Source organism: Rhinolophus ferrumequinum, chromosome 17 (assembly GCF_004115265.2).
Source record: "Rhinolophus ferrumequinum isolate MPI-CBG mRhiFer1 chromosome 17, mRhiFer1_v1.p, whole genome shotgun sequence".
Taxonomy (NCBI): domain Eukaryota; kingdom Metazoa; phylum Chordata; class Mammalia; order Chiroptera; family Rhinolophidae; genus Rhinolophus; species Rhinolophus ferrumequinum.
The window spans coordinates 10,119,983-10,147,928 of record NC_046300.1 but is presented as its reverse complement, the minus strand read 5'-3'; the positions used below and the strand labels follow the sequence as shown (position 1 = coordinate 10,147,928).

The 27,946-nt window shown below is 38.5% G+C and overlaps 2 protein-coding genes across 8 annotated transcripts in view; both read left to right on the top strand.

Annotated features, from left to right (window-relative positions):
• The window catches only part of LOC117036713 (zinc finger protein with KRAB and SCAN domains 7), a 28,846-nt gene extending 26,641 nt beyond the window's left edge, over positions 1-2,205 (top strand). The window contains 5 exon segments of the mRNA XM_033131794.1: positions 1,327-1,529; positions 1,612-1,794; positions 1,797-1,829; positions 1,832-1,888; positions 1,891-2,205. Coding sequence (XP_032987685.1) covers positions 1,327-1,529; positions 1,612-1,794; positions 1,797-1,829; positions 1,832-1,888; positions 1,891-2,186 — 772 coding nt within the window. The 3' untranslated portion in view covers positions 2,187-2,205.
• On the top strand, positions 1,502-27,919 carry ZNF197 (zinc finger protein 197). Of its 7 annotated transcripts, none has more exons than XM_033131782.1 (6): positions 7,238-7,727; positions 11,694-12,164; positions 13,380-13,533; positions 13,916-14,007; positions 14,281-14,407; positions 21,827-27,919. In XM_033131782.1, the coding sequence occupies exons 2-6, from the start codon at positions 11,766-11,768 to the stop codon at positions 24,139-24,141; spliced, it is 3,087 nt and encodes a 1,028-aa protein (XP_032987673.1). In that variant the 5' UTR covers positions 7,238-7,727; positions 11,694-11,765; the 3' UTR covers positions 24,142-27,919. The 7 variants fall into 7 exon arrangements, with proteins under 7 accessions (XP_032987676.1, XP_032987675.1, XP_032987673.1 ...); XM_033131783.1 differs by having other exon boundaries at positions 11,685-12,164; XM_033131785.1 differs by lacking the exons at positions 7,238-7,727; positions 11,694-12,164 and adding an exon at positions 1,502-1,532.
• The last annotated feature ends 27 nt before the right edge of the window (positions 27,920-27,946 follow it).

Sequence of the window (27,946 nt, the reverse complement as noted above, 5' to 3'; positions counted from 1 at the left end):
ACAGATCTGTGGGGCCTCATTGGTCCTCATCCATTTGCCATTTGTGCTTGTGTGCACAGGTCCCTGGATATCCCTAATGTCCTGCTGGCCCTATGGCCTCATCTGTCCCTCTTCCTACTTCTCTAGCCAACACCCCACCTCCCTAGTGCCTGGGAATTCTTCCAGAATTTCTGAGGGACTTCGTATCCATTCAGGCAAAGGGCAAATAGTTAGGTTTCCTTTTGATAAAACTATCCTCAAAACTAGCCCTCACTGATCTCTTGACAAGTCTTGCTTCCTCCTTAGGTCCCCCAGAACAACCCTGGGGTTCCTTAAAATACATGATTGTGCATTTCTCTGTCTCCCTACCTGTCCTTCTAACCCAAATCTCTATCTTAGCAAGCTTCTACATTTTGATCACTTCCTTTGTCTTATTTTCAAATTTGGAATAATTGTGTTACCACTTATGAAGACAGAGCCTGCGAACACGAATGTAGACAGGGGGCTAGTACCTGGAATAGAGCAAAAAAATGAAATCTTAGTTACACCGTACTATGGAATCCCAGTTGCTGTTCTATAGAACAATTCTTGAGCACCTATTTTGTGCCAGCCACTGTAGCATAAGTACTAGGAGAGTAGGTCAGCAAGAACTAAAAGCCAAAGTAATCAGATTAGTCATTTGAGCTACTGAACTAAGGATCTTTCAGTTCATTTTTTCTAGGGACCAGATTAGGAGTTAGGTGGCTCCAATACTGGGAGTAGAGCACAAGACAGGAAGAAACCAGGGTGCATTTGATACTACTCATTGCTCATTCTGATGCTGGCCCTGTCGGGCTACTGTTAGGCCCTGACTTTTCCCTTTACCTTGGCCTCTATGTCTAACCTCATTTTTCTCATCTTTTTTGATCAGTTCCCACTGCCTCTGCACAATTTCTCTTCCATGTGAGACACATCTTGGTATCTTTGGCTAGTTCTCCTTCCTCTAGTATAGAGAACAGATGACATGTACAATTTCTGTTTCTTCTGTCAGGTGGTGAAACTGGGACTGAGGAAGTGTTAATTCCAAAGTATTCCTGAAAAATCAGAATCTCGTAATTTCAAGAGAACGCCACAGAGGTGTTGCCAAGGAAGTAAAAATGTAGAAAGCTCCACTGAAGGGAAAGAGAAGACTCAGGAGGCCACTGGGATCTCCAAGCAAGAGAAAATGAGGAGAAAGACGAGAAACTTTCAAACATAAGACAGTTAAAGAAATAAAACACTAACAGAAGTGAGTGACCAAGAATCTGAAAAAGATGGTAGTCAGTGCTCTGACCCTGCAAGAAATGAGAGAATTCAAGCTGAGAAGAGACAGTACATGTGTACTGAGTGTGGGAAAGCCTTTAGTCAGAGTGCAACCTTACGGTACATGAGCGAATCCACACAGGAGAGAAAACCTTATAAGTGTAAGGAGTGTGGGAAAGCCTTCAGTCATAGCTCCAACCTTGTTGTCCATCGGCGAATCCACACTGGACTGAAGCCCTACACATGCAGTGAATGTGGGAAATCTTTCAGTGGTAAGTCACAACCTCATGCGACACCCAGGGAATCCACCAGTGGGGGAGAAACCTATGAATGTAAGGAGTGTGGGGAAAGCTTTTAGGCGGAGTTCAAGGTCTTATTCACATCACCGAGTTCACAACTGGGGAGAAGCCCTACACTGTATCGAGTGTGGGAAAGCCTTTAGCCGTAGTTCAAACCTTACTCAACCATCAAGAGAATGCAACAAAGTAAAAAAAAGTTTCAAATGTAAGGAGTGTGGGAAAACATGTGTTTCTAATACAAGATAATGGACCATCAGAGAATTCACCCAGGGAGAAGCCTTATGAATGTGATGAGTGTGGGAAGGCTTTCATCTTAGGAAGACCCTTAATGAACATCAGAGACTTCATCGTAGAGAGAAGCCTTACAAATGTAACGAGTGTGGGAAAGCTTTTACTTCTAATCGAAACCTTATTGATCATCAGAGAGTTCACACTGGAGAGAAACCCTATGAATGTAACGAGTGTGGGAAAACCTTCAGGCAGACCTCTCAAGTTATTCTCCATTTGAGAACCCACACTAAGGAGAAACCCTATAAGTGCAGTGAGTGTGGGAAAGCTTATCGTTATAGTCACAGCTTATTCAACACCAGAGAAAACACAAATGAGAGAAAGAAACCTCGTAAATAACATCTATTAATTGGTGGTGGCACTACCCTGCTGTTTTTCCAGAAAAGCAATTTTTCAGCATTATCAACCTTAATTCTATTTCTAAGAATCCATACAGGGAAAGTAGTCAGAGTAGACACAGATTAACAGAAGAGATAGTCATGCAGCATGGTGTATATATCTGAAGGAAGGAAACTAGATTTTCAATAGTACAAGGTTTAATGAATGATGGTCTATCCATATAATGGTTTTGCAGCCATTATACGAGTAAACATTTTCAAAGAATATTTAATTTCATGGAGGAAATGACTTGGATAAAATTGAAGGTAAAAGAAAGAAAATCAATGAAACCTGATCCAAATTTAAAAAAGTACATATATGTATAGGAAAAAAACGGGAATGAAATAATACCAAACCAAAATGTTAACAGTGATTATCTCTGGGTAATAGGATTATAGGTGATTTCTATTTTCTTCTCTATACTTTTCTATGTTTTTTTAGATTTTTCTACAATGAGAATGTACTAATTTTATATTCAGGAAAAAAGTACAGTATTTTTTGAAATGCAATGAGTACATGCTTATTTGCGCTCAGCAGTTTCAGGAAAGGTGCATAGACCACAGACCCTACGGTCCTGGAATTGCACCCTAATACTGGCACTTGGTAGCAGGGGAACCGCGAGCCAGTCACTTGCTTTTAGAGCCTGTTCCCTGTTTAGTAAAATCATGAACAGTAGTCGTTGGTCTTTTTCAGTTTTAAGATAAGCTGACTTTATAGTTGTCAACAAAATGTATAATCCACTTACTTAATCACTCTTACTTAGATTAAAAGAACACAGCAAAAATTTCCTATGTCCTCCACTCCCACAGCTATAGAAGGATCTGCAGATAATAGCTAACTGCCTAGACTCCATTTTTCAATATACGTGTACTAGGGGAGAAAAAAGCATCTTTATGAAATTGAAACAATTGCAAGTTCATAACTTGTAAAGAGATAGAGTCAGAATAATCTAAAACTAGAGGAAGACTCTGCCTTCAAATGTTATGTAGAGCCTAGTAGCTAAAAGTGTAGACTTTGGGGTCAGAAATATGTGTTCTAATCCCAGATCTGCTACATACTATCTTGTCAGTTTTGGACAAGTCACTTAGCTGCTCTTAGCCTCAGACGTATCTGTGAAAAGGGATTAAATTACCTACCTCACAGGGTTGTTGTGGGGATTAAATAAGATAATGCATGTAATGTGTGACAAGCCCGGTACTTGGTAAATAATAATTGCGTATGTTTAGGATGTTGGAACAGTGTTTCTAAACACTTAGCAAGAGTGATTCAAGAAAAGTTTTACCCAAGGTAGCATTTAGGATATTTTCAGGTGTAATGAACACAATGCCAAGTACTAGTAGCTTAAACTTTAAGAACATTGTTTACTTAAGGGGAAATCTAGAGGTAAGCAGTTCCAAATTTGGTTTGGCAGTGCAGCAATCCATCCAACTTCCACCTGAACTCTATAATTTTCAGCATATTGGCTTTCATTTTTTGCAACCTCGTTGCAAAATGGTGGCTACAGCTGCCAGCTCTTTCTTCACACAACTCCTTCAAAGTCAGGAAGTAAGGAAAGGAGCTGAGACGGTCTCATCTGGTTCCTTTCTCCTTTTATCATTGAGAAAAGCCTGTCTCAGAAGGATGAAGGGATGCTGAGCCGTCCAGGGGCTCACTAGCTTCTGCCTTTCTTTATGTCCAGCCCTCTGAGAAGGCCTTAGCCCATTTTCAAACAGTACTTTAAACTTTTAAATGTTTAGCTCAAAATCTGTCTGGGAACACTTAGAATGTTCCCATACTTAACTCAGCTATTCCTCTTTCTTTATATACAGTGAGTCCCTAAGCCTAATGCCATGAAGCACATAATGATTTATTGGTTCAGGAATTATTGAGGATATGTTATCTCATTTAATCCTCATAACATTAGTACGAGGAAATTGAGTCTCAGTGAGGTTAGGCTAGTAAGTGGTTGGAGCCAGGATTTGAACTCAGATCTGACTTTGAAGTCCATGCTTTCTTCCTTATACCGAAGTGCCTCAGCCCGCCATGGTGGTTCTATATGAGAGTGGGAGACCAGTTGAGATTCTTCTGGGTAGCCACTTCTATGAAAGGTGAGTGTATCTGGATAATTATTTCATCATGATTTCATAAGGAAGATGTGATCAGTCTTTTCTGAGTTAGATTTATGGCCTTGTAATTTAGTTTTAAGGATTACATATTTCTTCCTTGCTGTTACTGGAAAGAAATGAAGAATGGAAGAATGAAGGGTATATTTGAGTAAAAAGGGATTGTTTGGTTTTGTTCTATTTTCATAGGATAGTGGCTCACACATACTTTTGTGATATAATAGTCCCTTTTTGCATAGTTATTCAAAGGAAGGTTTGGAGACTCTGGAACAGATTTGGTGCTTTCAGGAGATAGAACTGAATCATCAGTCACTGTTAGGTAGAGAATTCCCCAAGAGTGGGTGGACATGAGGGTAGTGTAACCCCCGTGTGGCAGTGGCTAAACAGAACAGCAGTAAGGGCGCTTCCATCATGTTTCCCTTGTCACGTGTCCTTTTAAAATTAAAGGGGTTTGTAATTAATATTCCATGCCTTTTGTCATGCCAGCCATCTTTACCTGCTGATCACCTGTGTGGAAATTCCCCACGGCTAATTTATACTGGCCCTGCCAAAACTGCTTTAAGGAAACAGCTCTCTGTGTGCCTGTCAGGGGTTATTTTCTGAGCATTAATTGTTGGTGAGTTAAGTTGTTGATGCTTCCTGTATTGCTGAGCAGGTATTGTCTGACCACAACATTTTCCCATCACTGTGTCATAGTGTCTGGGTTTCTTTCTTCTAATAGGCTTTCTTTTTCATCTTAAAAGACTTTATGATTGATCTTGGAGAGTAAATGCCTCTAGGAAGGGTACCATGTCATCTCAAACCCAGAGATCTGAATACAAATCTTCACATTTCTTGCCCCAAGAAAGCTAAGATAATAGACCCTTGAGGAGGCCCTCACCCATCTTCTAGGCTGATCCTTGTCTTGAGCTGCAGGAGTAAACCTTGTCAAGTAGTCTCTGTGCCCTTTCAGATAAATATTCTGCAATATATTTTGAACTAATCACCCACCTTCCTCCAGGAGTCTATCAAGACCGCTGCTGTTTAGTTCAGTCAGACAGAGTTTATGTAAGCAGTTCTTTCAAACCCTTTCATGATACCTTCTGGAATTCAGAGTATGTCTTTGAGTGTGCTGTTTCAACTTCCTGTTCTAATGGAAACCTGGTTGTTCCCTAATAGCAGTGCTTCCTCTGCAGTCCCTCAGTTGCTAGTTTTTGTTTCTCAATCCACTTATCTCTCTGTACTGCCATTTCTTTATTCCCCATCAAAAACCTAGCTCTTTTGAAATGTACATCACTAAACTACTGTGTCTTACTTGTCCCTGTTCTTGTCATCTACTGGCTTCCTGTGCACTCTCGTTTATTCATTTATGTTTTTAGTACCTTGAATATTCCTGAGGAATATGAAGAGGCCACATTTTTAGCCACAGACATCCTGGTTGTATAGAATTGCTCTTGTGTGGAATAGAAATATATTTGTCTCTTTTTAGTTGAGAGAAGTGTGAATTAAAGTCTCTTTTTTATATAGCCTTGATTAAAGGGAAATATGAAAGACAAAGAATCAATGCATAGAGAGTGTCTCCCTAGGCTTACAGATATTTTTCATTGATGGTGTGTACTGTGTTAGGTCTTACTTGGACCTGAGAAAAAAATTGGAACCAAAAAGAGCTTTACATAGCTGAGTAATTCCATTGAATCTAAATCCCATTGGACTAAATTTCATTTCAGCTCTGTATCTTCAGTGACAGACTTCCTTTTTTGATTTTTATTTTGCATTCAATAGAAATAAAATAGTATACTCATACTGTTAGTTTTTTGTTGGTTTTTTTTTTTTAAGAAAATAGACTGTCTTACCACTGATGCTATAAAACTGGAGTCATCAAACTGTTTTTGCAGGAAATAGTTATAATTCTGCCAATAAATATCTGTTGTTATTTACTTGTGATAAATATCACTGATTTTTTTTCTTTTCACTTCCTTCCTTTGTCCAGTGTGGGGGAAAAACAGTTCCATTTGCATTGTCTTTCAGAAAATGCTGCCATATTTGCAGTGTTGGTTTCACCACAGAATTGAGTGAAATTCATGGTTTTAAAAGCTATAATAGAACAGTATGGCAAGCTAGATAATCATAAAGCCCGTTGGCTACAAAACAACCTAGAAATGCTGGATAAAACTTAAACATCCTTTAAAAGGACTTTCAAGAAAGTGACATAAATCCTCAGAGCCTAAAATGAAGAGTAAGGGAATTCAGAAAGGTAAGTGGGTGACGATGCCTTATGGCCGTGAGGCAGTTTGGTGATCTTGGTCCACGGGACTTAGATTTTTATGAGCTGCCAGGGCAGGATTTCTTTTTACCCGCACTAGAAATGTAAGGTCCATGAAAGCAGGGACTTTGCCTCTTCACTTATGTCCCTAGTGTCTAGAACAGTGTCTAGCACGTGATTAGTACTCAGTCGATAGTTGTTGAATGAGTAGAGGGTGAAATGTTTAAACGAGTGTTTAATGAGAGCCAGGAGAGAACATATAGAAATAAACAATAACACCTTGCTGATTCAACAGACGGTCATCTAGCACCGAATACGTCTCCAGCTTTGTGCTAGGTGCTAAGTATTCATTCATACAGACATGGACCTTGCCTCTTTCCAGTCTCAGTCCCATATAAGGGATGACAATTCCCAAAGTGCCAACCTAAGAGATGGAGGACCAAAGAGAGAATCAGTGTTCAAGTTTCCTTTATGTAGACCTAACTTTCCCCAGGGTGATGGACAATTGGAATGACCACCTCCTTCCTGGGTGACAGGCCCTCCCCACACCCGCATCTGTACATGACCCTGCAGTTTCAGCTTGAATACTATTTAATACCAGAGCTCCATTATCTCATCATTTGAGCGAGATACAAGACAGAATCCACAAAGGGATCATTTATAAGACATGTTATTATTTATAGTGAGAAATGTTCAAGAACAGATGGGAGAAGTCACCCACGAGGTCATTCAGAGTTGTGAGAAATTACTCCGAATCAATCTCGATTTAAATGCAAATTAAAACCAAAAGGTCCAACTCCTTCAGGAGACAACAAGCGTCCAGAGGGCCTGGGCAAAGTGATTCATCTCTTCATCCTTCTGGTCTGGAATTCATTAGTACCCTCCGACCGACCTCCTTCTCTGGGAGGAAGGAAGACCCAAGGGCCCCAAAGCTCCACAGCTCCTCGCCTCCTCAGGGAAAACCAAGGAATCATAGAGATGTGGCTTCCTAGAGAGCCGTGATGGGGTGGAGGAGTGAGGAGCCGGAAGTCGCGGTACCTGCAAGTCAGCCATTATTCTGGGCCTCGGCTACCGTAGCGTCCTGTTCCCGTGTTATCGCCTGGCGTCCCGGCGCCAAGGCGACGGTACCCAAAGCCGGAGCCGCAGCGGGAGCCCCCGGTGAGCGGGGTGGACTCGGGTCGGGTGGGCATGCGCGAAGAGCGGCCGGGGGTGCGGGCTTGAGCTCATTTGGGCGGCGCACCCCTCGCCGGCCCCTCCCCGCCACTGACCCCCAGCGCTATCCCTCAGCCCGGTGTTGAGGTGGTCACCCTGGCCTCGACTTAGGCAAGCTGCCGGCTTGGGGGAGGTATTGAACACAGCATCTTTGAGCCCGTGTGTCTGTGGACCAGTGCTCGAGTCACATAGGATGTTCCGCCCCTATGAGAACAGCTGCCTCCGGAGCCGGGGTCCCCAGCCAAGGCTGTTCTGTTCTTCCTCAGTCTTCTCAGGCTGATGCCGAGAGAAACAGCTGGAGACTTCCCCGGAGCAGTGGCACCCATACTTATGGGGACTTTTTTTTAATCTTGAGGGATGGACCAGTTTCCATCTTTAAATTTTGTAATGCAATGGTGGTTAAAAAGCAAACTTTGACTACTACCTGTACCACCATTACTTAAGAGAATATGTTTTAACACTAAGTACTGAAACCCTACCACTCAGAATAAATACTGTCCTTTGCAAGAGAGGTCATTGCCAACCTGTCAGTGACGATGCATAGTTATTTTATTTTCGTTTTACAGTTTGCCAGAGTACAACTTTATGATGAACTATCGTCTGGAAATCATTGCTTTACAGTAGTCTTAGATGGAATTATTTTGGACTTTTGGAATTAGAATCCTGGAGTTTAGAATTTGCTCCCACAATTTGATTAGTTGAGTGGCCTTGAGTGAATCACTTAGCTCCTCTGAGCTTTCTTTTGTTCTTTTTAACTTATGGTTCACAAACCTTTTATGAGAAGCAAACAAAATGTATGTTTAAGGATTTGTTATTTGTATTTGCAAAACAAGAGTAAAATAAATAAAATTCTGATAATTTACTGTAGAGAATTTAGAAGTCCTTTTTTCCAGGTTAAACGTATTTATTCACTTATTTATTAATTTATGTTAATAGACTTTTTAGAGCAGTTTTAGGTTCACAGAAAAAATGCAGCGATTTCCCCTCCACTCCCTTCTCCCACTAATGCACTGCCTCCCTCACTGTTAACATTCCCCACCGGAGTGGTGTGCATTTGTTAACAATTGATGAACCTGCATTGACACATCATTATTTTCCAAAGTCCAGAGGCTACATTAGGGTTCACTCTCTGTGTCGTACATTCTACAGGTTTGGATAAATATGTAATGACATGCATAATGTATCCACCATGATGGTATCAGAGAGAGTACATTCAGGGCCCTAAAAATCTCTATGCTCTGCCTATTCATTCCTCCTTCCCCCAACCCCTGGCAACCACTGATCTTTTTACTGTCTCCATAGTTTTGCCTTTTCGAGAATGCTGTATGTTGGAATTGTGCAGTGTACAGTCTTTTGAGATTGGCTTCTTTCACATAGTATCATGCATTTAAGTTTCATCTATCAGTTTTCATGGCTTAATAGCTTGTTTCTTTTTAGCACTGAATAATATTCCATTGTCTAGATGTACCACAGCTCATTCACGTGCTGAAGGACTTCTGGGTTGCTTCTAGGTGCTGGCAGTTATGAATAAAGCTATTGTAAACATCCGCGTGCAGGTTTTTGTGTGGACAGATGTTTTGAACTCTTTTGAGTAAATACCAAGGGCACAATTGCTAGATCATATGGTAAGCTTATGTTTAGTTTTATAAGAAACTACCTAATTGTCTTTTAAAGTGGCTGTTCCATTTTGCATTCCCACCAGCAGTGAATGAGCATTTGGTGGTGTCAGTGTTCAGGATTTAGGTGGTTCTAATAAGTGTGTAGTGGCAGCTCGTTGTTTAAATTTATATTTCCTGATAACATGATGTGGAGCATATTTTCATGTACTTATTTGGAATCTGTACATCTTCTTTGGTGAAGTGTCTGTTAAGGTCTTAGGGCAATTTTTTAATTGAGTTGTTTGTTTTCTTATTGTTGAGTTCTAAGAGTTCTTTGTATGAAATATACAAAGGTAACAGTTCTTTGTCAGATATGAGTGTCCTTTGCAAATGTTTTCTCTCAGTCTGTGACTTGTCTTCTCATTCTCTTGACTTGCCTTTTGCAGAGCAGAAGTTTTTTGTTTTGCTTATGAATTGTTCATTTTGTGAATCAATGCTTGAGTTGGGTAAATGCATTCACAAAAAGAGGGAGGAGCTATGTGCTGAGAAGAAAGATCTCAAAGATACATTGTTAATTGAGAAAAGGAAGATGTAGTACATGATTCATGGTGTTCTATCATTCCTGAGAAAAGGGAAGTACAAAACAAGACCTGTACATACATAAATAGCTGGAAAAATACATAAACTAAGGAGGAACGGGAAGCTTTACACAGGATGCATTTTACAATGTAAAATTTTGAACCAAGTGATTACCTGTTTTTTTAAAAAAAACAAAAATGTCAAGTAAAACCTCTTTACTGATGCTTGTCACTTAGAGGACATGATTACCTTCTTGTTCTGCCTCTCAACAGCTTTTAGAATTTGGCTTCTGTTTATCTACAACTTTACCTCCAGAATTTACTTCCCTTCTCTGGTCCGCAAAGCACATTTATAACAGAGCTATATGGGCTGTCATTCCTTTGCTTTTGAAATTATAGTTTCTTTCTTCCAGGAATGGCTTTCCTGATACTCCAATGGTCTTTTTATTTTTCCTTTAAAGCCCAGTCCAAAATTACCTTCATGAATTTTTTCTGTGCTTGTATGTCCTCCTACTAATTATACTTATACATTATATTGAAATTGTGTTTATATTTCTGCCTCCTATAAGCATGAATCTTAAGGGTCCATGTGCTAAATAAAATTAATGAGGGTGCTTTCATATGTCACCTATATAATCATTATAACCTTAAAAGTTTACAACTATTTGGACCTTTTGTGGCCCAACAGTTTTTTCCGGGAATTTACTGAAGAAATAAACAGATATGTAACCAAAAATGACTAGTAAGGATAGTCATTGTGGCCTAATTTTTAATAGGGAAAATTATAATTCTAAATGTCTAATAACAGGGGACTACTTAAATATGAATAGGCTCATATGCTTTTAAAAATAATGAAGAATACTTAATATTCACAGCATCTGTGAAAAGCACACTCCAGTTGGCTCCAATCTTGGGATCCCAATTGGTACAGGAACTGGAAGAACCTACTCCTGAACAATAATAGTGTTTATGCACTGATTTTCTATGTGTTTTCTGTTTTGTAATTAGAAAATTAAATGTTATTTCTAAAAAACAAGATTTCTAGAGAAGAACAAGCCTAAGTTCTGTATAATAAAATCTAACTCAAATGTATCCAAATATTTTGATTAACAGAATGAACAATTTTCAGAGAATTTAAAGTATATACAGTAAAGCTATACAGCCTTACGTTGTTAATTGAGAAGGTGTTAGGATTTTATCTCATCTATATCAGGATTAAGTCCATGATTACTTGTTGTCTCTACAGAACAGAGGTAAGAATGTAAATTACAGAAGGATAATAACTAATGTTTGAATCCATGTACCAGGCGCTGTTCAGAAACTTAAAATGTATTTAGATATCGCATTTTTGCAGCAAGACTGTAAGATAGGAACCGTTGTTACCCCTATTTTACAGGTTAAGAAACTGAGATTCGGGAGTGAGATAATTTGTTCAGGATCACACAGGGTCGCCAGGATGCCCACTGTTAGAGTAGTGGATACAGGATGTATTGTAATTAGGTGGAGGAGACGCTGTGAGTAAAAAGACCAAAGGAACTTCATGTCTGGTTTCGGCAGTAGTCTGGGTAACGTGTGTCAGTGTCCCCAGCGCCTTGTGCAGGGGCTTCTGTCAGTGGAGCTGGAGCCTGGAACCCTGCATTCAGGGAGGTTCTTCATCGCTGGGAGCTGACTGGGCTCTGGAAACCGTGGCTGTTTCACTGGGTTGATTTTAACAATGGTTTCTTGAGGTCTTATAGATGATGCTCTCCAAGCTCTAAGGGAGAAGTCAAACAAGGATTGAGGGGTCTGGAGGAGGAGTCCTTCCTTAAATGACGACAATGACAAGAGAAAATTGGGCCCACAATGCTCTGAGACAAGAGGGTCTGGTTAAAGGGAAGGATGATACGTGGAAGTGGGGAACCAGCTTCCAAGGGAGCAGCTCCTCCGTTTGGGAGACTTCCCACCTGCACTTTAGACAGTTACGCTACCATGAGACATCTGGACCCCAGGAGGCCCTGAGCCGGCTCCGGGAGCTCTGCCGCCGGTGGCTGAGGCCAGAAGCTCGCACCAAGGCGCAGATGCTGGAGCTGCTGGTGCTGGAGCAGTTCCTGAGCATCCTGCCTGCGGAGATTCGGACCTGGGTGCAGATCCATCGCCCCGGGACTGGTGAGGAGGCCGTGGCCCTGGTAGAGGAGCTGCAGAGAGACCTCGATGGACCAGCACTAAAAGTGAGAAAGGGGCAACTGGAAGAGTTTGGGAGGAAAGAGAACTGAGGCAGGGCAGGCTGGGCTGGAGGGTGATCCTGTGATTTTCATTAACAGTTAATAGCACCTTAGCAACTCTAATGCTATTTGAAACAGGTTCATGAGCTAGTCAGACCACAGAATATGTTCACAGGGAAATGAATTTATGGTTGGGGTCTTGGGCCCAATTCAAAATCGGCACAAAAATACTGACTGCCCTGTGTCCCCTGGGTGATGCTTGCCAGTGCTGAGGTTGGTTCAAGACCCTGAAGAACGTAATGTTTCTCAGTGTTCCCCTAAACAGAAGCATATGTATTGTTTGTATACGTCTGTTTGGCATGATGACGTAAGCCTGAAGTGTAGAAGGCGGTGACAGCAAGAATGAAATTTTCTAGATCTGATGAGACTTTCCCATGTGTGCCCCTACTTGGTTCTGTGAATCAAGGGATTGGGTTACGGTTTTTGCTTTTGATAAGATTTTACATGCTATTAAATTGGGATCTTAATATAGTTTTTAGCACGTGTGAGATCTGTGTCAATCGGTGGAGCACTAGAAACATTTCTCTTACTGGAAGTCTGACACATAACTTAAACTTGGGAGTGGCACCAAGGAGGGGCTTGTTCGTTTTAATCATAAAAGTGAAGCATTTTAGAGCTATATATTTCATTACAAATCACTAACCCATCCTCTTATTTGAGAGAGAAGAGAACGGAGGCAGGAAAGGGTTCTCTGGATTGCCTTAGGTCAGACATCTACCTAGCAGCAAAACCGTGTCTAGACTCTGAACTCTAGTGTTCCTTCTGTTGGAACAGGACGGGATAAGTAACAGGGCAAATAAGTAGAAAAGCGTATTGAACCCTAGGTCTCATCGAAGAGTAGGTCTGAACCTAAAACGCATGCTCTTAATTATTGCTTGTTACTTCCATTCCCTCCTTAACCCACACCCAGGTCTGGCTTGTTTCCACCGCTCTGTTCAGTCTCCTCTGGGAGAGGTCGCCAATGCCATGAGTGGGGCTAGAGGGCAGCTCCATTGTTCTCAAGGCAGAGTTTTACTGCTGTTTTGATGCTCCACGCTGGAGGTGGGTCTCTCTGATCTCACAGTTGTAGCTTACGGGCAGAAAGAGGTCCACGGTGGTTAGGCGAGTCCATCTTCTGGAGGTACAAGAAGAGTCCCCTTATTCTGTTTTGCTTGTTCCCAGGTTCCAGTCATTGCCCAGGACACTCTACAGGAGGAGCTGAGCACTCCAGGAGCAGCCCTTCCTCGGGCACCCACTGGGAGCCACGTCCCAGCGGAGATGTGCCCCAGTCCTCTCACTGACCCAGTGGTGTTCAGCCTCCACGACCCTCAGCATGGTACTTGTCCAGTGGCCCTGGCTGTGGGCTTCTTTTCTTTTTGGACCCATGCTGTGGCTCGTCCCCCTACTCCCAGATAGTCGCTTCCTTTCCTGCCCTCTCCGTGAATTCCTTATGGTACCAAGCCCTTCCTGTTGTTCCCCCTTTTCTCCTTTCCTGGGTCCCTTGGCCCTTTATCCATTCTTATTAATGCTCTTTGTGTTAGTCCTGCCCTGCACAGGGGGGTCACTCATAAAAGGTCTGTAGGTCATTTTATAGCCATCATTGCCTAGTCACGAGAGTTTTGGGTCTTTCTGAGTTTGTTGTTTGTACAAGATACTGGACATGGAGTAGTGGGCAGGAACAGCAGAAATCTCACACGCAGCTTTTCCTCCTTCCTCAGGTTCTCCTGCCCCTGAAGCTTCTGCCCTTTCCCAGGAAGAGAACCCAAGAAATCAATTAATGGCACTCATGCACCTGACAGCCCAGCCCCAGGTGAGGTTTGCATCATTTTTCCTTCCTAAGGCCCTACCTATACCACCTAATTGTGGCTGAAGTGCTAGTGCTTGGGTGTCCAGCCGTTTCCTGTCTCAAAATCAAGGTCCATGCTATTAGAAGGCAGAGTCTACAGGGGGTCTCCTTATATCTCCCCGATATGCCTTGCCCACCTCATGGTCTCGCCATGTTTCCCTTCCCCGGAAGTGGGAGGGACCTTTCAGTAGGGCAGCCCCTGGGCGTGGATACTCTCACACGTACCTGTTATTCCAGGAGCTGGTGATGTTTGAGGAGGTATCAGTATGCTTCACTTCCGAGGAATGGGCATGTCTGGGCCCAATGCAGAGGGCCTTGTACTGGGATGTGATGCTGGAGAATTACGGAAATGTGACCTCCTTAGGTAAGGGCGCTTTCTTCCCATAATTCTGACCTGTATTTCCTCAGCCTTTGTTTCTTGTCTGATTATGAAAGTAACATATACTTATTTTGGACAACAATATTAGAAAGAAGGAAAAAAACTTTCTTATACCCACTATTTGTAGACAACTACTATCAACATTTTCATATATTACCTTTCTGTTTTTTTCTGTGTATTTGAGGTCTTTCTACATTGTTTCAAGCATGTTTGTTTGAGTGTGCGTGTGTATAGTTTTATAGCTTGCCTTCCTTACGTTCTCCTCACTCTCGTATTATTACAAATTCTTTGCAAAGATTAAATATATTGGTTACATAATTTGTGCCATAATTCACAGTTAGCCATTTTCTTATTTTGAATAACTGCTATAATAATCATCTATCTCTATGCCTTAGACCTTTCTTTATGTCTCATTTTTTTTGAAGTAGATTTAGTAGCCCTGAGAGTTTGAATTGTTTTAAGGCTCTTGCTTTGTACTGCCCAGTGGCTTTCCCTAGTGATCTCTGTCCCCCGGCTCTTACCGTTGGTACAGAAGAATGCTCTTTTTGCTCTGTCTTCATTGGTACTGAGTAATCCCATTCTTTTCAATTGTTGCTAACATAATTTTTAAAGTTATATCTATTTATTCCTAATTTGATTTCTTTGACTAGTAATAAAGTAAGTATTTAAAAAAATTTACGAAAATTTATTTGTGCTTCCAACAAACATTATTAAATACCTACATGTGGTGGCAGCTGTGGGAATGATGTGATCCTGTCATTAAGTAGTTTACCATGGTTTGGGAGATAGACATAGAATAAATAAGTCAGAGTGAAATAATTGGTATGAGAATGGCATAAGCTTCTTGAGATGGAGAAGGAGAGGACAAAGCAACCAGTTCCATTCCTGGGGATTAGGAAAGGCCATAAAGAAGATAGCTGTGTGCTGGACCTTAAAGAAAAAAGTAGGATTTTGTTTGGAGAAATAGACATTAAAAACTGAGGAATCAGCTAATGGACTGATGTATTTGGACTGAAATACAGATTTATAGTATCCGTTTAAATGGCTGTATAGTTTTCCATTGTCTGTATATCATGCTTTACATTGACAGCTTTATGATATTGAATTTCTATTCAAGAACATTACATGCCATTCCATTTGTTTAGTACCACCTTTGTATGTTTCAAACCTGTTTTAAGATTACATTCATCTAGATCTTTTATATTTCTGGTTATATTGATTCCTTGGAATTGGAATGTTTTCTGATGTTTTCTGATTGATTGTTTGCATATATGAAAATATTTTTGTATGTTAATTTTGTACCCAGCAACATTAATAAATTATTTTATTGTCCATAGTAATTTATACTGTACATTTTTATTTTTGAGAATGTATCTTTTAGTATCCTAGCTGTGGTGATGGTGAGTCAAACATTCTGTAGATTTTATATTTTGATATGTATTACCAAACTGCTTTCTCTCAGTGATGGACCAATTTATACTCCCATTAAAAGAGCACAAAAAATAAAAATAAATTAAAATTAAAAAAACAAAAAACAGGAGGAAAAAAACACAAAAAGAACAAAAACAAACAAAAATGGAAAAATAAATAAAGAACATAAGAGGGCCCATTTCCCCTGTAGATGCTTATGATTTGGTCAATGTAAAATCTTTGCTAGGTAGGTGAAGAATATTATCTTTTGTTTCTTTATTATTTCTTTGATGAATTGTGTGGTTTCATTGTCTTTGATGAATCTTCACATATTTATTGGTCACTTTACTCTTATTCATATCCTTCCTATGTATTTCTTTATTTTTAGAACCTCTAATGTTTTGTCAAATGTTGCATGTTTTCTTGTTTATTTGCCTTTCAATGTTATTTATGAATTGTTCTCATTTTAAGCCTTGGAAAATCTTTTATGTAGTCCCACTTAGCAGTATTTTTCTTTATGATCTCCTTTTCTATAAAATTATATTTTAAAAAGTCGCCTGTATTTTCTTTAAATACTTTTATTGTTTCATATTTGCATTTAAGCTTTAATCTATCTAAAGTTTATCTTGATATACAGAATGCCATAGGAATCCAGTTTGTTTGCTCGTCTTTTAATCCAAGTGGCTTTAAGAAGTTCAGTGCTATTTGCTCAATAATCCACCTTTATAAGAATTTAAAAATATGATTAATTTTAGGAAAAACACTTGCCGTGGATACAAACCTTATGATGTAAGCCAAAATAATTCCACATGGGTGTCAGAGTTAAACTTTTAAAAAAAGAAAATGGAATTGTTTATTCATTCTAGCTTTTTGGGGAAAAAGAAGTTTGAATCCACTTTAATAAGATATGATCTACCTGCAATGTTGCTGGGGCTTTGGGCAAGCAGATATCCAGGTATTTACACCCTTTGACCTAGTAATTCGTAGTACATCTCTTAAGGAAAGGTTCAGAAAGAGAGGAAATAAATAATATGTCTAAAGATAGTCCTAGCAGAGTGTTTATAATGGTTAAAAGTTGGGCACAACCAGTTCTCCAAGATAGAGAAAGTACTAAGCGGACCATGGAGCTGGGGATATGCTATGACAACTGTCAAATAAGACAACTCTGCATTCCATATCTATGCACTGATAAACTGGTAGAAAAGCAGGCTCCCAGATAGCTTATATACACTTCTTCAATATGTGAAAGACTTGTATATTTTCATTTAAGAGATTGAAATAGAATTTTGCCTTAAAGTACATTCAAGTTGGAGGGATAGACATTTACACTAGTAAATACAATACGCGTGTGTGGCAAATGCTATATAATAAAAGTATCCATGGGAGCTTGAGATGGTGTAAGTACTGGGAGAGTGGGGGGAGGGGTGGTTGGTTCAGGGAAAGATTTATAGAGGTGGTGACTTTTTTAAATAACAGCTTTCTTGAGATACAATTCACCCATTTAAAGGGAACTGAATAGTAGTTGTTAGTATATTCACAGGGTAACCATCACCACACACAATTTTAGAACATTTTCATCACCCCAAAAAGAAAGCTTGTACCCTTTAGCAATCATCCGCATTTCACACAACTCCACTCACCAACCTAAAGCAACTATTGATCTGCTTTCTGTCTCTAGATTTGCCTGTTCTGGACATTTCATATAAATGGAATTATATAATATGTCCTCTTTTGTGACTGAATTCTTTTACCTAGCACAAAGATTTCTCCATGTTGTAGCATATATTAATATTTCATTCCTTTTTATGGGCACATAATATTCCTTTGTATGGATGTATCACATTTTATTGATCCATTTATTAGTCAATGGACATTTAGGTTTTTTCCACCTTTGCGTTATTATGAATAATGCTGCTGTGAACATTTGTGTACAAGTTTTTGTGTAGACGTATGTTTTTATTTCTCTCGGGTGTATATCTAGGAGTGGACTTGCTGGGTTATATGGTAACTCTTATGTTTAAGTATTTGAGGAACTGACAGACTGTTTTCCAAAGTTGCTACCCCATTATACACTCTCACCAACAGTGTATATGGTTTCCGATTTCTCCAAATCTTCTCCAACACTTGTTATTATCTGTCTTTCTGATTATAGACATTCTAGTGGGTCTGAAATATCTTATTGTGGTTTTGATTTGCATTTCCCTGACGGCTAATGATGTTAAGCAACTTTTCATGTGCTTATTGGCTATTTATATGTCTTTGAAGGAATGCCTATTCAGATTCTTTGCCTATATTTTAATTGGGTTATTTGTTTTTTTATTATTGAGTTGTAGGAGTTGTTTATATATTCTGTATACAAGTACCTTATCAGATATATGACTTTAAGTATTTTCTCCCATTCTATGGGTTGTCTTTTCGTTTTCTCAGTGATATCCTTTGAAGTACAAAAGTTACTAATTTTGGTGAATTCGTTTCTTTCCTTTTTTTTTTTTTGTTGTTGCATGCGTCATATCTAAGAAACCATTGCCTAATCCAAGGTCATGATGATTGATATGTTTTCTTCTAAGAATTTTATAGTTTTAGCTCTTACATTTAGGTCTTTGATCCATTTTGAGTTAATTTTTGTTGATGGTGTAATGTAAGGGTCCAACTTTATTCTTTTGCATGTGGGTATTTAGTGATCCCAGCACCATTCTTTCCCTAGTCAATTATTTTGACACCCTCTTGAAAAATCAATTAACCGTAAGTATGGCGGTTTATTTCTGGGCTCTCTTTTCTATTCCTTTGATTATATGTCTATCCTTATTTCAGTGGCACCCTGTCTTGTTACTGTTGCTTTACAGTGCAAGTTGAAATCTGGAAATGTGAGTCCTCCAACGATGTTCTTCTTTTTCAAGATTGTTTTAGCTATTCTAGGCCTCTTGAATTTCTGTTTGAATTTTAGGATCAACTTGATAATTTCCGTGAAGGAGCCAGCTGGGATTTTGATAAGAATTGCACTGAACTTGCAGATCAATATGAGGAGGATTTCCATTTTAACAATATTAAGTCTTCCAATCCATGAATCCATCTATCCCAATCCATGGGATATCTTTCCATTTATTTAGTCTTTAATTTCTTTCAACAATGTCTTTTATTCTTTTTGATGCTATTATTTCTTAATTTCCTTTTTGGACTCTTCAGTGCTAATATATAGAAATACCACTGATATTTTTGTTTATTGATTTTGTATCTTGCAACCTTGCTGAACTTATTTAGTTCTGACAGTTTTTTGATGGATTTTTTTACGATCTATGTATAAGATCTCGTCATTTGTAAATAGAAATAGTTTTACTTAATTCCTTTTCAATCTCGATGCCTTTTATTTCTTTCTCTTGTCTAATTGCTCGGGCTAGAACCTCCAGTACTTGTTGCATAGAAGTGACAAAAGCAGACATCCTTTTCTCATTCCTACTCTCAGAGGGAAAACATTCAGTCATTTACTAGTAAGTATGACATTAGCTTTGGATTTTTTGTGGGTGTCCTTCCTTTATCAGGTTGAGGAAGTTCCCTACTATTCTTACTTTGTTGAGTCTTTTTATCATGAAAGTCTTTTTATCGTTGCCAAATACTTTTTCTACATGTATTGAAATGATTGTGTGATTTTTTTTTCCCTTATACTATTGATATGGTGTATTACTTAATAGACTATCTGATGTTACATTGAATTCCTGTGATAAAGCCCCACTTGGTCATGTTGTATGATTTTTTTTATTTTTATGTGTTGCTGGATTCAGTTAGCTAGTATTTTGATGAGGATTTTGTGTCTATATTCATATGATATATTTGTAGTTTTCTCTTTTTTGTGATATCTTTGTCTGGTTTTGGTATTGGGGTAATACTGGCCTTATAGAATGAGTTGGGAAGTATTTTCACCTCTTTTATTTATTGGAAGAGATTGTAACGAATTGGTATTCTTTTAATGTTTGGCAGAATTCACCAGTGAAGCGATCTGAGTCTGTGCTTTTCTTTGTGGGTAGATTTTTGATTACTGATTCAATTTCTTTACTTAGTATAGAACCATTCAGATTTTCTATTTCTTCTTGAGTCTGTTTTAGTAGTTTGTGTCTTTCTAGGAATTTGCCGATTTTGTCTTAAGTTGTCCAACTTATTACCATGGAATCATTTATAGTATATTCCTTAGAGTCCCTTTAATTTCTATAAAGTCCAGAGGGGGTGACTTTTGTACTCACTTTTTAAGGCTGTCTGTATAGGGTGTATAGTGAGTTGGGAAGAGGAAGAGCAATTCAGGAAGAGAAAAGGACCTGGGCAGTAATAGAGAAGCAAGTGAAAACATGACATGTTTGGGCATCTGCATGTATTTCTCTGTGGCTAGTGTCTAGGGGCATGGATACTGAAAAGAAATGAAACCAGAAAAATGTCTGCTTCTTGCAGTCTTCACCAAAGACTGCAGAAAGTAATCAGCTCCCTCTAGCATTCTGACATTTTTCTACCATGTCCCCCCTAAAGCTAAATAGACCCGTATGTAGTCTGATTCCAACAGTAAAATTTCAGATAGTTTAATCACCTTATAAGCTGCAATGTATGCAAGAGTTGCTAATTTCTTAACTATTTTCCAACTCATTTTAACCACTTGCAACACGTTTACTTCTTTAAAGCACTTGTACTTCTGTAAAAGAAAAGAACCATCCTTGCCATCAGCATCCTGCTTTAAACTGTGAAACAGTCCAGGATCCAATCACTGTCGACAAGGAAACTAAAGTACCACTATTGGATAGGCCTAGGACACATGCCCATCCCTACAGGCAAGTCAAGTAGGGTAGTGTGATTGGCAGCCCTGCCTGAATCCCAGAGAGAGGGCAGTGGAGATGAGAGATGAGGGCCTAACCTAAGAATGCAGTTCAAATGAACATTTATTGGATGTTTTTCATGCTCACCTTCTCATAAGCTTAATAAAGCTTCTTTAAGCTTTATTTCATTATTACTTCTTTATTTCATTTCATAATGAAAAATGCACTCCTTTTCTGTATCTTTTCTCTCTATTTAGATAGAAGAATAGTGTTATATTCAAGTAGAAGATAATGTTACTATTACTGACATACTTTTCATTTATTAGATAGTTGGCAATTTTTCTCGCATTCAGATGGTGATAGTAAGCCTCCAAAACATTTTCCAAAAAAAATTATTTCACATTTTAAAATATTTGAGAATATGAGGATAGAAACAGACCTTGGAGGTTAACTAGTAAAGCCTTATCATTTTTAAGATGTTTTCATGTTTTTCAATCTCTCTGTATTTTTTGTTTTCATTCTATATTTCTTCTCCTTTTGGTCTAATTAAGTGATGGAATCACCCGGACCTGATGTTTTTGTGAAATGAATTTAAAAATTTCCATTTCTCAGTTTTTAAAAGAAATAGTGGGAGTTATAGATGAATTCTAAGCATTAAGTTGCTTTTTAATGGATTTTTTCCCCTGTAGGTTAATGCTTTCAAGTAATTAAAAAGTGTTTATATACTTGACTCTTCAAAATTAAATAGTGCCTTTCAGAGTCTTTAGGCTCCTTTTCTTTCTTTTAGAGTTCCCTTCTTCCTAGCATGAATAAAATAAAAAGACAGTTCTTTATACGTCAAATGATTCTTCCTGTTCCATCCAACTTCCAGAGCCTCAGGTCTGAACCACGTATATATTCATAAAATCCTGTGTTCTCTTTCTCCTTCTTCCTTGCATCTATTTTTCAACATCATTTATATATTTCCATCTGCTCCCTGAAGACAAAGAGCTTACAAGTGCCTCATAGTGAGTCTGTGTTAATCCATTTACAACATCCCATTAGTGTGCCATTTTACTTTGTACCTTCATTTAATGAAAAGTTTCTTCTTTTTGTATGCATGTAAAAAGTGTATCCTTCTAGCTTGTTTTAAAGTCGGTTGAAGATCTTGTTCTCACTAACACGGGGACTTGGTAACATTTGCATTTTTAATTCCTTTCACCAGAATGGGAGACCATGACTGAGAATGTGGAGGTGACATCAAAGTCAAGCATATCTCAAAGAGCAGATTCTCAGAAAGGAACATCAAAAAGACTTCAAGGAGGTATTCCCCAGGACCTTGATTTTGAGAAAGAGTGTGAATGGCAAGTTTTGGCAAGTCAGTGGGGAAATGAAACAAGGGAAAGAGATGCACTGAAGAAAGTTTCCCTCCATGAACGAGACAAGAAGAAAAGAACACCAGAAAAACGAAGCCAAAAGGCAAAGGAAGTTGAAGAAAGCTTGCCTTTAGGTTCAGCTCTTTCTGAAAGTTTAATGGGTACTGAAGGAAAGAAGTTTTATAAATGTGATGTATGTTGTAAACATTTCAATAAAATCTCCCATCTTATAAACCATCGGAGAATCCACACTGGTGAGAAACCTCATAAATGTAAGGAGTGTGGAAAAGGCTTTATTCAGCGCTCAAGCCTTCTAATGCATTTACGGAACCATTCTGGGGAGAAACCGTATAAATGTAATGAATGCGGGAAAGCCTTCTCTCAAAGTGCTTATCTTCTAAACCATCAGAGAATCCACACTGGGGAGAAACCTTATAAATGTAAGGAGTGTGGAAAGGGCTTCTATAGGCACTCAGGCCTTATTATACATCTAAGACGCCACTCTGGGGAGAGACCTTATAAATGTAATGAGTGTGGGAAAGTTTTCTCTCAGAATGCTTACCTCATTGACCATCAGAGGCTCCACAAAGGAGAAGAACCTTATAAATGTAACAAGTGTCAGAAAGCTTTCATCCTGAAGAAGAGCCTCATTCTGCATCAGAGAATCCACTCTGGGGAAAAACCCTATAAATGTGATGAATGTGGAAAAACCTTTGCTCAGACCACTTACCTTGCTGACCACCAGCGACTCCACAGTTCAGAGAACCCGTACAAATGTAAAGAATGTGGAAAAGTTTTCATTCGAAGCAAAAGCCTCCTCTTACACCAGAGAGTACATACAGAAAAGAAGACCTTTGGTTGTAAAAAATGTGGGAAGATTTTCAATTCTAAGTCCAACCTCATTGACCATAAGAGGATGCATAGCAGAGAGAAGCCTTATAAATGTACTGAATGTGGGAAAGCCTTCACTCAGAGTGCTTACCTTTTTGACCATCAGAGACTCCACAATGGGGAAAAGCCCTATGAATGTAATGAGTGTGGGAAAGTTTTCATTCTGAAGAAAAGCCTCATTTTACATCAGAGGTTCCACACTGGAGAGAATCTCTATGAATGTAAAGATTGTGGCAAAGTCTTTGGCTCGAACAGAAACCTCATTGACCACGAGAGACTCCACAATGGGGAAAAGCCCTATGAATGCCGTGAGTGTGGAAAAACTTTCATTATGAGCAAGAGTTTCATGGTCCATCAGAAACTTCACACACAGGAGAAAGCCTACAAATGTGAGGATTGTGGGAAGGCTTTCAGTTATAATTCAAGCCTGCTGGTACATCGGAGAATCCATACTGGGGAAAAGCCCTTTGAATGCGGCGAGTGTGGAAGAGCTTTCAGTTCTAATAGAAATCTCATTGAACATAAGAGAATCCACAGTGGCGAGAAACCCTATGAATGTAATGAGTGTGGTAAATGCTTCATTCTGAAGAAAAGCCTCATTGGACATCAGAGGATTCACACAAGAGAAAAATCTTATAAATGCAGTGACTGTGGGAAAGTCTTCAGTTATCGCTCAAACCTTATAGCCCATCAGAGAATCCACACTGGCGAGAAGCCCTATGCATGTAACGAGTGTGGGAAAGGCTTTACTTATAATAGAAACCTTATCGAACATCAAAGGATTCACAGTGGGGAAAAAACTTACGAATGTCATATTTGTAGAAAAGTCCTTACCTCCAGTAGAAATCTTATGGTACATCAGAGAATCCACACTGGAGAGAAACCCTATAAATGTAATGAGTGTGGAAAAGACTTTAGTCAGAATAAAAACCTTGTTGTACATCAGAGAATGCACACTGGGGAAAAACCATACGAGTGTGAGAAGTGTAGAAAATCTTTTACTTCTAAGAGGAATTTAGTTGGCCACCAGAGAATCCACACAGGGGAGAAGCCATATGGGTGTAATGATTGTAGTAAAGTTTTTAGGCAAAGAAAAAACCTTACTGTCCATCAGAAAATTCATACAGATGAAAAACTCTGTGAATATGATGAGTCTGAAAAGGAATTCTCTCAGACTTCAAACCTTCATCTTCAACAAAAAATCCATACCCTAGAGGAATTCTCCTGGCTTCAAAATGCCAATGAGCCCAAGATAGAGATTCAGAAAATCTAGTGTCATATGTGAAATTGGAATAGAATTCCTGCCTAATTAAGTAACTGTTGGAGAAATAGCAATATGTGATTCTTATAAGGAAAAAAATTCTTGATTGCCCCTTTTATAGACAAGTGAGTTGCATGTGGGAGACAGTTAATCTAGACTTTCAAGACGACAAAAACCAAATTTTAGGTAAAGGAAGCTCTGTTTCAGACCATTTGTTCTGATCTAGAAAGAGACCTTGGAGCAACTGAGGACTCTAAAGAAACTGGGTTTATGTCTTAAAAGATGTAACGCTGTAGTTGTAAGCAGTAGAAAAAAATATTTTTATTAAAAAGTGGGAGTTGTTTCTAAAAGTGTATATATTGTACACTTTAAAGCTAGCATCACTGCTGCAGAAAGTATATAAACAGTGAGATTGAGACATGTCAGACATGGAGTTGGGTGGGCAAGAAGCTGCTGTCTGAGGACCACTTAAGAAGAGCTTGGACTTGGACTTGGAATCAGAAGACCTAGGTTTTGATCCTGGCTCTTTCTCTTACTAGCTATGTGATGTCATTAAATCAGCCTCTGAGCCTTGGTATCTCTGTCAGTCAAATGTTGACTTAATGCCTACCTCACAGGATTGTTATGAGGATTAAATGAAAGGATCTTTGTGAAAGTACTTTATGAAATAATTTAGTTGTCAATAAAGTGGGATAAAAGAGGTATAGTCAAAATCTAGAACATGGTATAATGTAATGTCTGTTCATAAAGTCAGTATTAGGAATCCATGAATCTCAAAAGGTATTCATTTGTATAGTAAGAGGAAGTACGGTGTATAGCTAACTTTGAAAGTTAGCAGTCTAAGAAGACTTTTTTCAAAATATAGCTTTAAAAATGTTTAAGGGAGTTAATAGATAACATGCCTATTTTGTCTGTATGTAAAAATATTGGCTTATTATGGAAAATAATATGCCCAGCCTTTAATACTGATACATGGAAACCAATTTATCAACTTCAAATTTGAAACCCAGCGGATGTAGAGGGTCAAAATGGAAGGACAGTCTTATGTTGTTTCCCTTGTTCATAGGGAAAAGTCCTTACCCCAACCCCTGAAATGAATATCCCTGCCGCTGTCATTCTCAATTCTAATCAACATTGCTTCATTGCTGACATGCGATAGTTTGTTACTCCAAAAAACATTCTGCTCCAGCACTCAACTTACTACATAAATTTTTCACACAGAGCCAAGCCCTTCAAGCTCTGATTAAACTAATTCAGTATCCATCTCTGGGCATTACTCACTCTGAACCATTCATTCAGTGTGTGCCCTTTTGTACATTTGTAAATTTAATTCATCCAATATTCTTGAGTTGATAATTTCATGTTGTAATTCTCAAAACTCCAATTCTGCAGCTAGATTATAAATACCTTAATAGCAGGATTGTGTTTTCTAATAGTGGTAGTATCAAAGTGTTATGTTGATTATAATAAATATTACTAATTCAACCCCAGAGTTCCTTGGGGGCTGGTTCCTCGTTAGAATATAAGGTACCCAAGAGTGAAAAATGGAAGGGACCCAAGGTTAAAAGTGTTAGGACCTGGGTATGAGTCAGGTGCCGCAACGTTCCTTGGACAAAGGCCTTCATTTCTTGGAGCCTTGATTTCCTCATCTATTAAACAGGAGGAAGATATCTACCTCACAAAGTTCTTATGAGGTAATGAATGTGAAAATGCTTTATATCCATGCTGAAGAATCACTCCAAATTATGTAATAATTACAAAGGGAAAGATGTACTTTAACAATGCTGAAAGCTAGCATTTACCTCTTAACCAATTAAAATGTAACATCACTAAGACAGAAACCCATATAATGTGCTTCCTCATGATGCAGTAAGCCAAAAGCATAACTGAATTTATCAAGCTTCTTGGGCCTGTTTGCTAGTTTACAGGAAATACAGGAGGCACAAGAACTAAACAAATAACACCATGAGAAACAAATTCAGAACGTGAGATGTTGTATAAGAAAACTGCACTGAATTCTTCAAAAAGATTATGATGAAAAAGGGAGGGCTGATAATCGTTGAAGCTGGATGAGTCTTGAGAGTTCATTGTACTGTTATCTGCTTTTGTACATGTATGACGTTTTTCATAGTAAAAGGTATAAAAAATAGGTGAGGTTGTTTTTAAAGGTTACTAAAGAGCCATACATAAGATAGTAAGCCAGGAATAGATTCACACAAATGCCCAAATGATTTTTGACAAAGGTGCAAAAGCAATTCAGTAGAGGAAGGATAGCCTTTTAAGAAAATGCTGCTGGGGCAAGTGGATGGCCATAGGCAAAAAAAATAAATTTTGGAAACTAAGACTCAGCAAAGAACTCTTACACTTATATCAAAAGCATGCTCCATAAAAGGAAAAAAATGATAAATTGGACCTCATCAAAATAATTTGCTCTTCAAAAGACTCCTTAAGAGGATGAAAAAGACATGACAGACTGGGAGAAAATATTTACAAATCGTGTATCCAATACAGGATTTGTATCTAGATTATATAAAGAATTCTCAAAACTCAACAATAAATAGGTCTAATTAGAAAATGGCCAAAAGACACAAACTGACATTTCACCAAAGTATGGACAGCAAATAAGCAAATAAAAAGATGTTCAACATCATTATCCATTAGGGAAATGCAAGTTTCCTATCAGAATACTTGAAAACAAACACAACTTTTAACACCAAAGGCTGGCAAGAATGTGGAGAAACTGGATTTCATGTTGCAATGTTAAGTGGCACAGCCATTCTGGAAAATGTGTGGCAGTTTCTTCTAAATCCCAGTATTTGCACTCCTGAGCATTTATCCCCAAAATGAAAATATATGTTCACATGAAAACCTGTACACGACTATTCGTAGCAGTTTTATTCAAAATCAAAACGCAAATACCCTTCAGCAGGTGGTTAAAACAAACTGGTATATCTATACGATGGAATGCTTATTACTTTGCAATAAAATGGAATGATCTATTGATACCTGCAGTGACTCAATGTTGAGTGAAAAAAATCCAATCTCAAAAGGTCATATACTATATGATTCCATTTATATAATGTTTAATGTTCTGAAATGTCAAAACTATAGACATGAGAAACAGATTAGCGGTTGCCAGAGGTTGGGGATGGTGGGAGGCAGCAGGGGAAGAGGGAGGGGTAGCACTAGGGACATGGTGGTGTTGGAACAGTTGTGTATCTTGATTGTGGTGGTTACACAAATCTACACGTGATAAAAGATAGAAGCACACACACATTGTACCAAGGTGATGTCCTGATTTTTATATTAAACTATAGTTATGTCAGATGTACCTGTTGGGGGAAATTAGGTGAAGGGTATTATCTTTTCAACTTCCTGTGAACCTATAAATTCAAAATGAAAACTGAAAAAAAAACAAAGACTAAAGAACCATAACCAGATGCAGTGTGTGAAACTGATTTGGAAAAACAAAATTATGAAATACATATTTTAGGACAGTTGGGAAAATTTGAATATGACTGGCTATTAGGTGATATAAGGGAATTATTGTTAATTTTCTTACCTGTAATTATGGTGTTAGTTTGGAGAACAGTCTTATTATTAAATAATAAATATTGAAGTATTTGGAATGAAGAGGTTTGATGTCTACAACTTTCAAAAAAATGTTTTTCAGTATGTATAGTATAAGGCAAACGTAGCAAAGTGTTGATTGTTGAGTCCAGATAGAGGATACAGGTATTCATTGTACCTTTCAGACTTTTCTGTACCGTTTGATATTTTCAAAATAAAACGTTTGTAGCAAAATTAACAGGGCTTC